The sequence below is a fragment of the Mus pahari genome, chromosome 1 (assembly GCF_900095145.1).
Source record: "Mus pahari chromosome 1, PAHARI_EIJ_v1.1, whole genome shotgun sequence".
Taxonomy (NCBI): Eukaryota; Metazoa; Chordata; class Mammalia; order Rodentia; family Muridae; genus Mus; species Mus pahari.
Window position 1 is genome coordinate 69,233,277 of NC_034590.1, and position 17,485 is coordinate 69,250,761.

At 49.1% G+C, this 17,485-nt stretch overlaps 1 protein-coding gene across 1 annotated transcript in view; it reads left to right on the forward strand.

Annotated features, from left to right (window-relative positions):
* Positions 1-519: 519 nt before the first annotated feature.
* The window catches only part of LOC110330114 (olfactory guanylyl cyclase GC-D), a 38,431-nt gene continuing 21,465 nt past the window's right edge, over positions 520-17,485 (forward strand). The window contains exons 1-8 of the mRNA XM_021210074.1: positions 520-619; positions 3,775-4,533; positions 10,562-10,857; positions 12,202-12,556; positions 14,065-14,149; positions 14,736-14,832; positions 14,914-15,045; positions 16,138-16,218. Of these exons, the coding sequence (XP_021065733.1) occupies positions 613-619; positions 3,775-4,533; positions 10,562-10,857; positions 12,202-12,556; positions 14,065-14,149; positions 14,736-14,832; positions 14,914-15,045; positions 16,138-16,218 (1,812 nt within the window). The 5' untranslated portion in view covers positions 520-612. The remainder of the gene's footprint in view (positions 620-3,774; positions 4,534-10,561; positions 10,858-12,201; positions 12,557-14,064; positions 14,150-14,735; positions 14,833-14,913; positions 15,046-16,137; positions 16,219-17,485) is intronic.

Consider the following 17,485-nt stretch of genomic DNA (forward strand, 5'->3'; position numbering starts at 1 on the left):
GCCACCAAAAGCCATCTCATGCAAGACCAGCATGGTGCAGAAAGCAGAAGCCTAAAGCAGCGATTAGTCATGCCCCTTACTGGTTCTGTACCCTGGGTCAAATTATCTAACCTTTCTGTGCCAGACCTTGTATATCTCTAAAAAGACGTACTAACAGTGCTGCCACTGTGGATAGAAAGAACTGTGCTTGGCACTTGATGGGTGCTTAGCGATGCTGAGCTCTGTGACTTGTCTGGACTCCCTGCCTACTGGGTGACCGGAGCTGTACACAGTGCTGAAGACACCCTCTTACCTTCTCCCTCTCCCTCCCATCCTAACTTCTTTCTCTCTCATGTGGTTCCCCCGGAGCCCTGGTGTCTGAACAGATTCAATTTTCCAGATGATTTCTCTGGAATCCTAAGGGGAAGAGGGAGGGAATGAGCCATATCCGAAGCACTCCCCAGGCAGGAGTCTCGGGAAGTCAACAGATAACAGGAGCGATGAGTGGCTAAGATATCACACAGACGTGGGAGGCCCCAAGTCAGAGAGTGCACAGAGAGCTTCACCTCTGAGGACCCTGGTGTGCGACCCTCAGGTCTGACAAACATCCAGTGTCAACTCTGAGAGCCCATCATGGCAGGTAAGTCTACTGGGAGCATGCCCTGAAGAGAGCAAAAAGGACCAGGCTGGGGGCAAGAGGATGACCCTGGGCTAAGAATTCTCCATCCCTCTCCCCTGCACTGCTGTCACTCTTTCTCTGGCTTGGTGCCTTTGTGCAGACAAAAACTTCCTTCTCTGTCTATGAGCTCCAGGGTGCTGATGGGAGCCTTCAACTCCATGAGTGTGGCCTCATAACCAAGTAACCTGTGGCGAACCCAAAGGTCATCTCCAAATCCAAGAAATACAATCCCTTCTCTACTTCAGGGTTGCTCATTAACCTATTGGACCCAGTGCAGAGGGACCAGAGGAGCTTACACCCTTTGAAGCAATAGATGGAGGTAAATATGACTAAGCTCAGAGACAGAGTTCTGTTTCCATCTTCTACCAGCCCGTGGGACATCAGTGCAAGCAGACATTTAGAGACTTTAAGAGGCAAACTGAGCTCTCTGCGGCTGGGGAAACCAGGGCACAGAAAGAAGAAACCTGTGCTACAAATCAGGGCAGAGCTGTGGTAAAAGGTGGTCCCTGCTGTGTCCTGCTGATGTCTGCACACCTCTGTAGGCCACTGGCTGCAGGACTCTTGTGGTAGTCTGACCAGCAGGACCTTAGGTAAGGAGTCCAATGGGTGTTTTGCAGGACCAGGGGAAGCATAGCCTCCTCTCTAGATTTCAGTGTCCCCATTTGAACACATAGGGGTTAACTTAGACATCAGCAACTTTAAAGCTCTAATATTCCCTATGAGATAGATAGATAGATAGATAGATAGATAGATAGATAGATAGATAGATAGATAGATAGATGATAGATGACAGATAAAATGACAGATAAATAGACAGATGATACATGATAGATAGATAGATAGATTGATAGATACATAGATAGATACATAGATAGATAGATAGATAGATAGATAGATAGATAGATAGATAGATACATAGATACATAGATAGATACATAGATACATAGATACATAGATAGACAGATGATGGATGATTGATAGGCATGATAGATATAGATATAAATATAGATGATATAGATATAGATTAGACATAGAGACAAAGCAAGTGACGTGGGGTGGGATTTGTCCTTGGCTGGGAAGTTGGTGGCTAAGTCTGGTTCTGATTTGGTCCCACCTTTTTTAAAGACCTCAGACAAGTCACTATACTACCCATCATCAGTTTCTTCCTCTGAAACTGAGAGTTAAGCATATGCTTCATAGCTTCTGAGATGCTCCAGCAAAGTCTAGGTCAGGGCACTTCAGGAGTAAGACTGTGAGGGGAGTGACTGCCACTTAGAGCACTGAAGGCTCATGCTTTGGTTCTCAGCTGGACACAGACAAGGACTCTGTACATCTAGAGCTCATCCCACAGCCTCGAAGGATTCACTTCCAGGGCAGGTGGACCTCCGCTGGATGCTAGGAGACCACTAAGTATAGCAGCAGAGGGCACTGAGCCCACAGGGCTCAGAGATGAACAGAAGAATAACCTTTTATTCCCAGCCCTGAATGGGGAGAAGCAAATTACTGAAAGCCTCAGTCAGCAGGACAAAGAGCCAGAAACTCCACAGGAGGAGAAGCTGCCACAGGAGGAGAAGCTGAAACTCAAGTTCCTGCCTCCTTCCTGCTTGGCTCTCTCTGCACCTTTTGCCTCCCCTCAAAGATCTGAACATGGGAGTGATAATGAGGAAGAGGTGGGTTGGCTCTACTTAGTGAGCACAGATCTAAATTAAATAGAGGCAATCTAGTTTCCATAATCTACCAGGTAACTAGTTGCACCTCCATTTTGCAGGCTGGGAAACTGAGGCTCAAAGAACCTCAGTGTGTAGCCCAAAGTTAGGAGATCATGAGTGCATTTTCAATATGTCTCTAAGGCTCTCATCTACCTTTCAGTATCAAATATGGTTTCTAAAGAGCTGCTCTACCCAGACCCCTTTTGATGACATTCAAAGAAAACCTTCCCTTCCCCTGAGCTATGTCTCCAAGTGTAGAATTGACGACGTGAGCTCTGCCTCCTCCAGGAGGCCCTCACTGCCCTTGCTCGTTCCTATCCAACCTCCTGTCTATGGCCCAAACTCATAGCTAACTCTTCCCTTGTCTGAGCTCTGCATCCCTATTCTCTCGGCAGTTACCTGGGGGTCAGAAGGGATCTTATTCCTCGCTGGGGTTCTCAAGATGACTGCACAAATGGTGTGGGCAGAAAGATAGCCAAGCCCTGTGGATGGAGGAGAGGTTATGGTGCTTCCAGGCGGAGGCCAAGAAAGGCTTGAAGGTGGTACCCAGAGCCTCTAACAGTAGAACTGAGTGGAGAATGGCGAGGGTTGTGGACTCTGTGCCCACATCAGACACAGCAGGAGTGAAAGCCAGACCTTGCTTATGCTGAAACTGGCCTGCTATGTTCTTCAGCTCTGTGATCCCCTGCAGGCTGCTGGCTCTAGGATTCTTGAGACACAGAGTCTGGCCAGCAGGTAGAGGAATCTTACGACTGTTTTGTAGGACAAAGCCAAGTGTACTCACTCGGAGGGAATCCAAGTTTCCTGGTTGAGAAGGTCATGTTTGGGTGGGAAAGGAGCCAAATGGACTTGGGTCATATACCATCTCTCCACTAACACTATGCTGGCTCCCCTAGCTTCTTCCTCTATGCAGTGTGGTGGAGAGGCCATTTGGTCCTTCACAGACAGGTCTGTGAAGGGTGTGAGGAATGGGTTCACTGGTGATGTGAACACTTTAGATTCAGTTCTCTAGGTGAGCTGCTGCACTTGGCACGTGTGCTTTAATCCCAGAGTCTTGGGCTCAGCAGCCAGGGACTTTGGGTGGAGCTGGGCTTGTGAGAACAGCAACGGGTCAGGGAGAGCTTGGTCCTCCTTAAAGAGTTAGGACACTGAGTCCCTAAGCACTGGCATTATGCCGACTATTGTCCACAACACCATATTGTCACCACAGTAAGACTTCTGAGCAGTTTTGTTGACCGTATTTTCAGAGGAAGTAAACAAGGCTCAGAGAGACCCAGAGGGTAGCCTGGGGTCTGTGGGTGGAGACAAGAGGTTAGGTCTGGATGCTATTCCTGTAGGTGACATCCGGTCTGAGCTCCATGCTTGAGACTCTGCTAGACAGCAGGGCTTATTCATACCCTTCCTCAGGTCTGCAGCAGGGCTGTCACTCTGAAGGCCAGAACTGGACAGCACCACACTGGAAGACCTGGCTACCCTGCCAGGGCCCATGGAGACTCACGGTCCGTCATCTGAAGACTGTCTCTTCCATACCTGTCCTCTCCGTGGTATTTTGGGGTGTCCTACTGTGGGTTGACTCCCTTTCCCTGCTAGCATGGGCAAGAGAGACCTTCACCCTTGGGGTGCTGGGTCCCTGGGACTGTGACCCCATCTTTGCCCAGGCCCTCCCCAGCATAGCTACCCAGCTGGCTGTAGATCGAGTTAATCAGGATGTCTCACTGCTGCCAGGCTCACAGTTGGATTTCAAGGTCCTCCCCACAGGCTGTGACACTCCTCATGCCCTGGCCGCATTTGTGGCCCACAAGAACACAGTGTCTGCTTTTGTAGGCCCTGTTAATCCCGGGTTCTGCCCAGCAGCAGCCCTGCTGGCCCAAGGCTGGGGCAAGTCCCTCTTCTCCTGGGCCTGTGGAGCTCCAGAGGGAGGAGGTGACTTAGTGCCCACCTTACCTTCTGCGGCCGACGTGCTACTGTCTGTCATGAGACACTTTGGCTGGGCTCGCTGGGCCATTGTGTCCTCTCACCAGGACATCTGGGTAACCACAGCCCAGCAGCTGGCCACTGCTTTCAGGACTCACGGGCTGCCCATCGGACTGGTGACCTCTTTGGGACCTGGAGAGAAGGGGGCCACAGAGGTTTGCAAACAGCTCCACAGTGTTCATGGTCTGAAAAGTAAGTCCATCAGGGCCTGGCCTGCACATGGCCACAAGGGCCCTTCCCTGCTGCAGGCAGCCTGGCCTGCACATGGCCGCAAGGAGGCACTGTCTGTATCAACTGGGCTAAGCATTTGCCAAGTATCTCAGCAGTGGCCCTGTAAGCCGTCCTTGCTGAAGGCTTCTTTTGTCAGGGAGAGCAAAGAACCTGTCACACAGCAGTCACACAGATCAATGGGATGCTAAGCTTGGGTTCAGGTGTTGGCTGTTGAAGCCTAGGGCATCCTTGGCAGTTGCCTTTGAAAAAAAGCTCCAGGAGTGTTCCAAAGATCTCATCATGGCTAGCATTATCAAAAAGAAATGGGGGAGAAGGAAAAAATAGATTTGAGAATGAAATGAAATAGAACAGTGTGTGCATATGCGTGTGTGTGTGTGTGTGTGTGCGTGTGTGTATGCATGTGTGTGTGCATGTGTGTATATGTGTATGTGTACATGTGTGTATATGTGTATGTGTACGTTGTGTACATGTGTGTGTATGTGTGTGTGCATGTGTGTATGTGTGCATGTGTGTACATGTGTGTGTATGTGTGTGCGTGTGTGTGTATGTGTGTGTGTGCGTGTGTGCATGGGTGTGTATGTGTGTGTGTATGTGTGTATGTGTGTGTGTGTGTGTGTGTATGTGTGTGTGTGTGTGTGTGTGTGTGTGTATCCATGTATGTATATATGTCGTTCTTAGATCTACTTGCATTGTATCCTGAAGGTTCTGGTATATTGTATTTTCAGTTGATGTTAGGAATTTAAAAATTCACTCTCTGAATTCTTCGATGATTCATTCATTATTTAGTACTGAGTTGTCCAATCTCCAGCTTGTGTAGTTTCTCTTGCTGTTGATTTATGGCTTTATTCCACTATTATCAGATAGAATAGATAAGATTATTTCAGGGTTCTTCTCTACCTGTTAAGAGATGCTTTGTGTCCTCAAATGCAGCCAACTAGCCGTCCACCGGTCCTGAGTTTAGATCAGTCAGGGCCTTTACGTCCAGTGTGGGCTGTTTCACGAGATCAGGTGTGCCAATGGCTGGTGCACGCATGTTCAGATTTGCACTAGCCCCCTCAGAGGTCAACCCTTTATCAAACATACTGGCTTTCTTTATCTCTTCTGACATTTTACATTTTGAAGTCTGTTTAGCCAGATGATAGAATTGTTAGAGTTGCCTGCCTTCTAGTTCCATTAACTTGGAATGTCTTTTATTATCCTCTCACCAAAAGGCTGTTTTTGTTAGTGAGGCATGTTTCTTATAGACAACAAATAGATGGGTGTTGTTATTGTCGTTTTAAATCTAATCTGTTAATCTATGCCTTTCAATGGATGAGTTGAAGCTATTAACATCCAGCATTGTTATTGAAATGTATGCATTCATTTCTGTTACTTTGTCATTTTTGTAATATTTGATCCTTTCCCAATTCTAAGTTGCTTATATATTTTTCTGCTGTAGTTTATTCTTTCTCATGCCCCCATGGATATGTTTATCTTTCCCATTTGTGTATTGTGCTAGCTCGGTGATTATAAATGTCTCTACTTTTGTTTTTATATAGAATGATAATATGAAAGATAGCTTTGATGGGTATAATAATCCATGTTCTCAGGGCTATCACAATAATAGTGGATTTCTCAACAGAAATTCTAAAACTAAGAGGTTATGGACTATATTTCAATCTATGCTATTATTATGATAGATCTATCCCAGATGTGACTTTGTGCTTAGCTTTGTAGCTTTTAATATACATTCTTTGTTCTGTACATTTGTATTCTAACTATAATATGATATGAGGATGTCTTGTCTGTTTGGCATTCTAAAATGCCTCTTGCATTTGAATAGCCCACTAGATTGGGAAATTTTCTGTTCTTCTTCTTCTTCTTTTTTAAATGTATTTCCCATGTATTTAACTTGAAATTCTCCCTTTTCTTTTAAAAATATTCATTTATTTTATTTATATGAGCACACTGTAGCTGTCTTCAGACACACCTGAAGAGGGTATCAAATACCATTACAGATGATTGTAAGCCACCATGTGGTTGCTGGGAATTGAACTCAGGACCTCTGGAAAGGCTCTGGAAAGTGCTCTTAACTGCTGAGCCATCTCTCCAGCCACAAAGTTCTCCTTTTTCTATGTCCATGACTCTCAGATCTAGTCCTGTGATAGCCCCGAGCAGATCTCATATGTTGGCACTGAATTGATCTCATGTGTTCTGTTCACAGTTCCTTACTATCTTTTATCTTCACCACTGCCTGAAAATTTGAATTCATGAACTTTGACATCAAAACTTGATATTCTCTATCTTATACTTGGTTCATTCTGCTCTGAAACTTTCCACTGAATTTTTTTATTTGAATTATTGAACTATTCACTTCCAATATTTGAAGTTGACTTCTTCCAGTACTTCTTTTGAAATTGATGATAGTGATGATGATAATGATGATGGTGGTGGTGACAATGATGATGATGATGGTGGTGGTNGTGGTGGTGGTGATGATGATGATGGTGATGATGGTGATGATGATGGTGACGATGATGATGATGGTGGTGATGGTGATGATGATGATAGTGATGATGATGATGGTGATGGTGATGTGATGGTGTTGTGTGTGTGTGTGTGTGTGTGTGTGTGTGTGTGTGTGTGTGTGATGTGTGTATGTAGTTGCCCGTGCTATGGGTACACATGTGTGTTCTGGGGACTGAGCACAGGCTATAGGTCTGCATCACTGGGTCACTAGCATCTTTACCTGCTAAGCCATTTTTTTACTCTCTTACTCCAATATTTCTCTTTTGATATCCCCTTTGACATCTTGTACTGACTTACTCCATTTGCTGTTTATCTGTGTTCTCTTTTCATTCAGTCACTAATTCCTCTGTAGGTTCTTTGATTCAGTTGAACATTTTACACTCATTCTTCTGAACTTTCCATTTGGAGTTCTCTCTATTCCGGTCTCTTTTGTGGGCCCATCCTGTGGAATTGATGATCTTTCAGGCAGTCACATCACCTTGATCTTTCATGTTTCTTATGTTTCTGCATTGGGATTTAGGCATCCAGGATTAGGTGGTTGGTTGGATTTTCTTGTTTTACTACCCCTAATATTTCAGTGGAAACATCTGCAATGTTCAAGTGAGCCTGGATCCTGAGGTGCCATTTCTCTCTGCATTTTAGTATTTCTGCCTTCATCCCAGGTGCTCAGGGCACCGACTCTGATCCCCACACCACTTCTATGTAGTGGATTCTGACAGCTGGTACATGACTTATCACAAGTCACTCAACAATCTTCATTCAGAAACCTCAAGCCCAGGTTCCTGGATCCTGGCCAAGAGCCCAGCCCCAAACTGGTGTGGTTAGTATTCATGAGTGGGACAAACGTTCTACCTCTCCTTTCTGGGGATGCTTGACTCAACAACTGAATACTCCGTTTTGTGAAATGTACCTCCAGTTGAGCTCTGGGAACATGGCAGTGATAGGCTGGGTCTTAGCTATGAGGAACCTGAACCTGGAAAAGGAACAGACTCCAAAGGGGATGGCCTGTTTGGAGGTGAAGAGGGCTTGCCAGAGGAGGGGACACTAGGGTGGGACTGAGAGCAATGAATGAGAAGTCAACTGCAGAGTGGAGATGAGGGAGGCATACCCAAGACAAGCACCAGCTAGCACAAGGAATGCAGGTAACACGTCTCATGGCCAAGGAAGGTAAGGGACACTTTCACTCTTCACAGCTGTACCAGGGTGGGAACTGCTAAGGAGGCTGTGAGACCAGGCCACTGCCACCACAGCAGGGACCTTTAGATTCTGGAGACAGAACACTGAGGGGCACTGTGGGAGTTCCCTGCTGGCCCTACTGGCTTTGTGGCCTCTGGCAAGCCACCAAAACCTGTCTGTGATTTCAGTGTTCTTTCTCTTCAATCTTCTGGGCTTTCCCACAGTTCCTTCAATGGAACAAGGCAGTTTAAAACTCCTTGTTCATCCGAAGTTGAAGAGGAGATGGATATGACCAGTCAAGAGAGGTGCCCTGAACTGGCTTTCTCCTTAGTTATGTGGTTCTCGACTCCCCCTTGTGGCCAAATACAAAATATGCTTCCAATATCACCTAAGAAAAAGGGGTGTCTGGGAGACAGAAGAGTGGCAAAGCAGAGGGGCATGGCTATGATCTTTGGGCAGGAGCCTTTCCCGCTGTTCAGGTTTCATGGTCACCAGCCCAGCGACAACCACTGGGGGTCTCAGCCAAGGAAGAGACTCCATCCCTGCTCTGACCTCCGGGCAACAAGGGGCCTGCGGCCCAGCAGGGGGACCTCTGTTCTTTTGTGATAGCTTCATCTTCCTGGGTTTTCTAGGAAAAGAACGACAGTTGGGACCTGACCTCATCTCAGAGAATGGTGGCCTTCTCTGCCGTGGCTATAAGCCTATCAGGAACCCGAGGTGGGAAGAGAGCAAAGGAGCAGAGGGGGTCTGTGGACCTTGACCCTGGGTGGGGCCACTCTGTCCTGTTCCTGGGGAGGCAATTAAAAGGCTGTGGTGTAGACGACCTTGCTATGGAAAGCAGTACCTGAGAAAAACAGCTTGGAGGGAGGGAAACTTTTCTTGGCTCAAGGTCAGATGGGCCCACTGCTTTGGGCCCGAGGTGAGACAGGATATCCTGGTGACAGGAGCAGTGACTCACTCCCGCCACCAGGAACCAGAGTCAGGAAGGGGCGAGGTTACCTTTCAGAGGCGTGGTCCCAGTGACCACTCCCTCCAGCTAGGTCCCACCTCCCATCGCCTCCCAACGATACCACCAACTATAAACCCATCCACGGATGAAGGCGGAGACCACCAACCGGGGACCAAAACTTCAGCATGATCCTTTTGGAGGACAGACACTTCAGAGCCAATCCATAAAGGATACTCCTTTTACTAAAGAAAAATGCATGTCACTGTATCTAGGTGCCACCCAAGGCCACAGTTAAAGCTGTAGGCCGATTAGGAATGAAGCAAAATGTGGTCAGATGGTGGGATATTATACAGCCATATAAAGAATGAATTGTTGACGCTTGTCATCAAGATGGACCCGGAGTACTTTAAGTAAAAGAAGTCAGACATTAAGGATCTGTGTCAGATGAAATATTCAGACAATCCACTGAGATGGGCAATAGACCAGGAAGGAGGGCAGGGGTGTCGGTGGGGCGACGAACATCCCGCAGATTAAATAGCAAATATATCCAAGCTGCCAAAGTGTACACATTTAAGGATATGATTTCTGATACGGAAATGATCTTAATTTTAAAAAATTAAATAAGCACAATGCCATAAGCCTATAATCCCAGTACTGGGTAGACTGAGGCAGGAGAATCACAGTCTGAGGAGGCCAGTGTGGACTGTATGACAAGACTCTATCCCAAAACACGCACACAAATCTTTTAAAGTATTCTAAACTGGTAGTGAGCCCTGGGTTCAAGGCTTAGCTCTACCACTATGGCGCTTATATGTTCTGGGGAAATTCGTAAAACTCTCTGAGCCTAAGTTCCCTCTCGTGAGGTTGATAGTGATAAACATCCGTTTTCATGCTGTAGTGGCGTTTCGCTGGTTTGTTTGTTTGTAGACAGAATGTCGCCATGTAAGCCCAGTCTGTTCTTAAAGTCATAATCCTCCTGTCTCTGTGTCTCAGTGTCCTCAATGTTGGCATTGCACGTGTACACCCCACAGTCGGTAGTGAATGACTAAGTGTAAGGGCACTTGGAACACCCATAGACAAATAGCAGGGCCCATCAGGGCCCATGGGTCGGGATGGGCGAGAAGCTGGTAGCTGAGAGGTCAGAGGGTCATCTTAATACAAGGGTATCCTAGATTGAGAGGATTTTCCCCCCTAGATTTGGTGGCCTCAGCCATAATTACATTCAGATTGAGGGCAAATCTCACTTATACCCAGAATGCTTTGGGGCTGGGGCATTTTGGGAGCTCTGAGGGCCTTGGGATTGGGGTTTCTGACAAAGACTGGAGTGCACAGGTGACCCTGCATGTCCACCCCCAGTTGTGGTTCTGTGCATGCACTCAGCACTGCTTGGAGGCCCAGAGCAGATCACCCTGCTGCACTGCGCGTGGGAGGAGGGCCTTACAGACGGGAGGCTGGTCTTCCTGCCCTACGACACGCTGCTCTTTGCCCTGCCCTATCGCAACCGCTCCTACCTGGTCCTGGATGACCATGGACCCCTTCAGGAGGCCTACGACGCAGTACTCACAATCAGTCTGGAGTCCAGTCCTGAGAGCCACGCCTTCACTGCTACCAAGATGAGTGGAGGGGCAGCTGCCAACTTGGAGCCAGAGCAGGTGAGTGCGTCAGGTTCTCTCCAGCCTTAGAGCCAGTATGTGTGCCCACTCTACCTATTACAGGTCTTCCTGGCTTGGGCTAGTGATGCATCTGGCTAGCCATTCGCACCCCACTGTGGCCACATGACCTGTGTCTGCCTGCCTAACCCTACTTATGGACTTGTGAGCTTGTGGACACCCTCCCTCCCTCCCTCCCTCCCTCCCTCTCCCACCCTTTCTCCCTCCCATTCCCCTTCCTCCCTCCTCTCTCTCATCTTCCCTTCTGCTCCATTGTAACCTGCAGTGACAGTGTACTCGATTCCCATAGTCTTAATTTCCAGCCACTCTTCTTCTCGTGACATCCTACTTCTCCTGACTCAATCTCTCTATAATCCCCTGTGATTATAGAAAGTGTTAGTGGTAGGGTGTGGCTACTGGCTTGGTTTTGACTTATCAGAGTCAGCTGAACTCCACTGCCTGCTTCTTTTTGTTGTTGTTGTTGGGTTTGGTTTGTTTTTGGAGACAGGGCTCTCTGTGTAGCCTAGCTTTCCTAGAACTTTGTAGAGGAGGCTAGTTTCAAACTCAGAGGTCCACCTACCTCTGCCTCCTGAGTGCTAGGCTTAAAGGCGTGCGCCACCACTGCCCGGTCGCACCTGCTTCTTAATGAAGCGAGATAGTCGTGGCTTGAGGTGCCTACAGGGATGCAGGTGCTGAAGGAGGTTCCTCATCTCCTGACTCTTGGCAGCATCACACGCAAGGAGTCAGGGACCTGTCCATAAACAAGACAGGCTTCGTTCTGTTGGGGACACAAACAACAACCACGAAACAAGATACGCAAGTCCAGAATGGTGGTACTGCCCAGAAAGTAGACGAGGATCAAGGGATGGAGCAGGGTTGGAGTGGAGGAGTGGACAACAGGGACAGGATGGGCCAGGAAGCCCCCCAGGAGGAGGTGACACCTGAGTGACCACAAATTAAAAATACCTTTCTAGGTCAACTCCATACCACATACATTATATATGTATAATATCATTGTCATATACTGCTGGGCAAGGACACTCTTGCTTATGTATCCCGTGTTGCCTTATATAAAAAGAATTTAGTTCATTTTGTAACTATGTCTGTGTGGAGCGCTGAGGGATCAAGAAGTATCCAGATGAGGACCTGATCAAAGAGCAGAGAGGCAGGACCTGCTAGAACCACGGCTTTGCTTTGGAAGCTCTGAGGTACATCTGAGTTAGAGGATAGCACCGCAGTGATGGTAACCATGGAGACAGTGGGGCTGCTCAGTGGGGGCGGGGGACAGTGTCAGGGAGAGGACAACAGTGTCCAGGGTGCTCGGATGAAGGACTGTCTCTTCCACAGGTGTCCCCACTCTTTGGAACTATCTATGATGCCGTCATCCTGTTGGCCCATGCTCTGAACCAGTCTGAGACCCATGGAGCAGGGCTCTCGGGGGCTCACTTAGGGGACCACGTAAGAGCTCTTGATGTGGCTGGTTTTAGCCAGAGAATCCGGACAGATGAGAAAGGCAGAAGGCTAGCCCAATATGTCATCCTGGACACGGATGGTGAAGGAAGCCAGTTGGTTCCTACCCATATTCTGGACACAAGCACTTGGCAGCTGCAGCCCTTGGGAAAGCCTATACACTTTCCTGGAGGGAGCCCTCCAGCCCATGACGCCAGCTGCTGGTTCAACTCCAACACACTATGCATCAGAGGTAATTCCTGTCCACCCACTAATCTTTAATCTGTCTAGCCAGTCATCTGTCCATCCATCTACACACTTATCCTTCCTTTCACCCATCTGCCCACTCTTCCTTCCTTATATGAAACTATCTGTCTGTCCACCTGTCCATCCATCTATCTGTCCATCCATCCTCCCAATCCATCTATTCATCTAACCATCTTTTCACCTGCCTACCTATCCCTCCATCCATCCACTGCCAACCCACCTGTTCACCCATCTACCCACCCACGTACCCATTCCACCAGTCTACCTATCTTGTCTCTCCATGTCAGCCATCCTACACTAAAACTCTCCATGTGGGTAATCAGTCCTACAAAGGGGCGAGAGCAAATACAAAGAAGAGTTACGACCATTCGCTGGGAAGCTTGACCCAGTAGCTGAGAAGCACCAGGAGAGACCAGCAAGGCCTCCCTTGGATGATCAGGGCTAAAGATGCTCCCAGCTTATAGATCTCCTAAGTACCTCATAGCCTGTGCATAGGCCATTCATTACCTTCCATAAACACCACTAAAGAATTGAAGTTCAGAAAGCCTTGGTGACTTGCTCAGAGTCCCACAGGGAGGCAGTGGCTGAGCTCATGCTAGACCCAAGTCTGCTGAATCCAATACAGATTCATTTTCCTTCACTGGCGGCTGTGAGGCAAGAGGCCCACACAGTTCTAATTTCTGTCATTCATCCATCCTGGCTGTCATCCTTTATGACACATGTGACTGAACTCTCATACATGTATACAGGCACATACGTACAAGCACATTCTCTAATGCACACGTGATCATTATGGTGGCAGTGACAGGGTTAACCAGACTTGTATATGTCCCTGTCTTGCCTCAAACTTTCTGTACCTCCTATTGTCCAGGCTCAGTAAACCCAGATCTTTTAACTCTAATCTACAGACACAGCAACTCATGCATCTTCCCAAACACTTCCCAAACAGAGGTGGCAACCCACCAGGCCTCCTCTGACAGGAACGCCTGTATTCCTGACCCTGGTGCCACCTCAGCTTGCCTGACCACATCTGCTCTGTAACATATGTGTGTTCTGTACCACAAGCAAGCACTCCAGCACCGAACCACACCCGTGCCTCCTTGGTCCTTACACACCAGCTCCTCCCAGAGCATCCTTCATCTCAGTGTGCCCAACCAGGCAGGACCATCTGCCTCTAGATTACATGTGAATACGGAGAAGCCTCTGGGGAGGGAGGGGCCAAAGCCCTCACCTCTTCATCTGCCCCTCTTTTCTTCTATGAACAGTGACTCCTGCCCCCTGGCCCACCATTGCTTGCTCTCAGGAGTAGGAGAGAACAGGACGAAGACCCTATGCTCCCACAGACACTCAAAGACAAAGCCAGGCCAGGCCCTCCAGGGACTTCAGCCCCAGACATTCAGAGATGGCTAGAGCCCACACAGGGTAGAGATTTGAGAGGGCAGCAGCAGAGCCTGGAGGGACTGGTCACAATGACCCCTATCTTTCCTTGCATAGGTGTGCAGCCCCTGGGCAGCCTCCTGACTCTGACGATAGCCTGTGTCCTGGCACTGGTTGGTGGATTCCTTGCTTACTTCATCAGGTGAGGCTGACAGGCCTGGCTCAGACTCTTTGAGTCCCTGTCCTATAGGGTCTCCCTTGGCAGACCACAGGGGCTTTCCCCACCTCTATTTCTAGATCTCAGGGCCTCTTTTCCCTCTCTTAGCTGCATCAACAAGAAAAGCTAGGAGTCCTGGCTGCCTCCTGAGAGGTCTACTTGAGACTTGAGGAAGAAGCCTGTGACACCAGATGAGACTCTGTCCCTGAGCTTCGGGCTCCTATTTGTACAGCGAGGGGCTAGCCAGGCCTATCCGAGGGATCCCTTCTCTTTGCAAACATGTCTCTCTATGTATCTGAACTCAGACGCTCCTGAGCCCCAGTCATATCTGGAAGCCTTCTATGCTCACCTCTAACAAAGCCCTAGGAACCCGGTTTATGCACCAGTAGGACCATCAGGCCCTGGGAAGTTGCAGACCTGAGACCAAGGCCAATGGGCTCTGTATTGGCAGCACTCACCGCCTGCCAGCCCTGAAGCTGGCACGGAATGAGACGTGGAAAGATGAGGAGGAGGTGGGTGCTGAGTTCAGGCAGGGCCAGTAGCCCGACTAAGGTCCTCTTTTCACCTTCAGGTTAGGCCTCCAGCAGCTGCGGCTGTTGCGAGGTCCCCATCGGATCCTGCTGACATCTCAAGAGCTCACCTTCCTCCAGCGGACCCCCAGCCGGAGGGTGAGCGGGCAGACCTGGGCTGGGTAGGCAGAGGAGCACTCTGCATCTAGCCTCTTGACTCTCGCCCCACACCTATCCCAGAGGCCACATGTGGACAGTGGCAGCGAGCTAAGAAGTGTGGTGGATGGTGGGAGTCCACAGTCGGTGACCCAGGGGTCAGCAAGGAGCCTACCAACCTTCCTGGAGCCCTGTACCAACGTGGCCCTGTACCAGGTGAGGGCTGCTGACACCCCAAGACCAGGCCAGGAACTGGCTGTGGCCAGTTTGGAAGAAACCAATCAAAGATAGTCTTGGGCTTACAGGGGGCCCCAGTTTGGGGGTTTTCTCGGTTGTTCCGGCACATGGCTCCAGAAATGGGAAACAGGAAAAGACACATCGCTCCTGCTGGCATGGTTCATGAGCCGACCTTGGGAGTCAATCTTAGACACTCAGCTTTGACCTTGGCCCAGGTCACACACACACACCCCTCAGTGACATCCCCAGTCTCTAAAGCTGTGAAGGCAGGACTCGGCCACAGATACCTCCAGGACCCCTGGGCCAACAGGGAGCCTACGGAGGGAAAGGTCAAACAAGCAAGGTTGCATTGGGGAGAACACAGCCACCTCCCAGGCACCCTTCGTCTCAAGTTCAACGGCTCTTTGCCTACGGCTGCCACAGTTCCTGAACTTGGCTAATTGTTTCCATAGGAAGCAGCATAAGGTTCCTGTTGCTTATTTTTTCCACCTATCCCCCTGGGCAACCCCACCTTTTCCTTTTCCTACCAAAAGGAGGCTTTCATGGCGCACAAAACACAATAGCCAGCAGGCTGCAGGTGAGGCTGTATGGAGGAGCCTGTCCCCTAGGGATCCGAGCAGAGGGCTGGGACCACAGTGAGAGTTAGGCCTCATCTCACGCCTCTTCTGAAGGCCCTAGTCACTGCCAGCTTATCATGGGTACCTGGGTTCTTCCTGGCAAAGATCCAGCTAGGATCCTGTTTCCTGCCAGTACCTCCTGAGCCCCTCCTTTTGGCTGCCTTGCTTTGTAGACTTGGAAGCTGAGACTCAGACTAGAAGTTAGTTATCTACCCAGGTCACAGAGTTCCAGGGAGGTCAAGCGATGAACGGACCTCAGGTCGACCTCAGCCCTGGCCCACCCTGAGACTCAATAGAAGTCTATTTACTGTTCCTAGTAACCAGGCGAGGCCCAGCTCAGAGCACAGAACAGGCATGCATTGGGTAGACACTGAGGCCAAGAGGTGGTGGGAGTGATCTGAGTTCACCCAGCTAGTGAGCTAAAGCAGGCAAACTCTTGTTCTTGCTTAAACAGGGAGAGTGGGTATGGCTGAAGAAGTTTGAAGCAGGCATGTCTCCCGATCTGCGGCCAAGGAGCCTCAGCTTCCTGAGAAAGGTAAGACCTCAGAGGGAGGCACGTGCTCAGCACTCCCTCACTGGTCTGGATTGGTCCCTTTCATCATGATTGCCACCCAGCCAGCATCTCACCAGTTGCATGGTCACCTTCACACACCAGCATCCCACAATCCATGCCAACATCCTAACAGAAGTCCCACCATAACTGTCTGGACACAGCCCTCTCTCCCAGCAATGGAACCTGGGTACCACCACATGTCCTTAGCCTGTGCCTGCCTCCCTGTTCCCATCCCTGGATCTGCTGTTTCCCTGTGGGCCAGGAGGAATCCTGGGCTTTGGAGAAGGCATTCCTGAGAGAGCTTCAGGCACCATCATGAACCTTCCCCAGGATTATCACCATCACGTGGGAGGAAGGGCAGGGCCCAGGAGGACCTCAGGTGGTGTCCTGTAAGGCAGAGCCAATACCACCCAGCCCAGAGGAGTTGTGAGGAGGGCAGGGAGTGAATAGGGTGACCTAGAGCTGTCCCCGGCAAGTGGCATGCCATTGAGAAATGGTGAGTTTTATTCAATTGTGACTTTTGTTATTCTTTATTATTATTTCCAGCATTCGAGATCTTAAATGCAGTTCAGAGAGATTAAGTGACTGGAGGTAGTTAGGCATTTCCCTTGTAGCCAGTGAGAGCAGCTTCTCTAAGATAAAAAGGTCTTACACACAGGGGTCAGCCACGTTTGTAGGTTGCTTGGGGTAGCCACAGAACTTCCCAGAGCCTTTATTGTGCCATTCTGGCTGTCTACTGGTCTATTGCAGTATACTCTAAAGTACTGTGTCTAAAATCGATGATGCTGTTTAAATCTTATACTTTTGTAAGAAATTTGACTAGGACTTGATTGGGCGATTCTGTTCTGTTTTGCAGTAGGTGGGGATCTGCCTATAGGGCTCAGTGGTCAGAACTTGGGAAGCTGTGACCTGTAGGCCAAATCTGACCCCAGGCTTGTCTTTACCACTAATGTTGGGACACAGCCACAGCCTCTCCTTTGTGTATTGTCTATAGCTGCTTCCCTACCACTGTGGTGGAAGTGTTTGTGACAGAGATGTATAAAGTCTAAAATATTTACTATCAGGATCACTTCGGATGGTTTCTTGGTCCACAGGGACTGAAAAGCTTCGTTCACAGGCAGGGCAGCTGAGGACTAAGCTCCACCAGATATGACTTCTTTCTTAAACTCTGAAGGCATCTACTGGTCTCTCTGGGTCGAGAGAAGGACTTCATACTTGGGGTGCTGCAGGCCATTTGAAGTGGAAACTG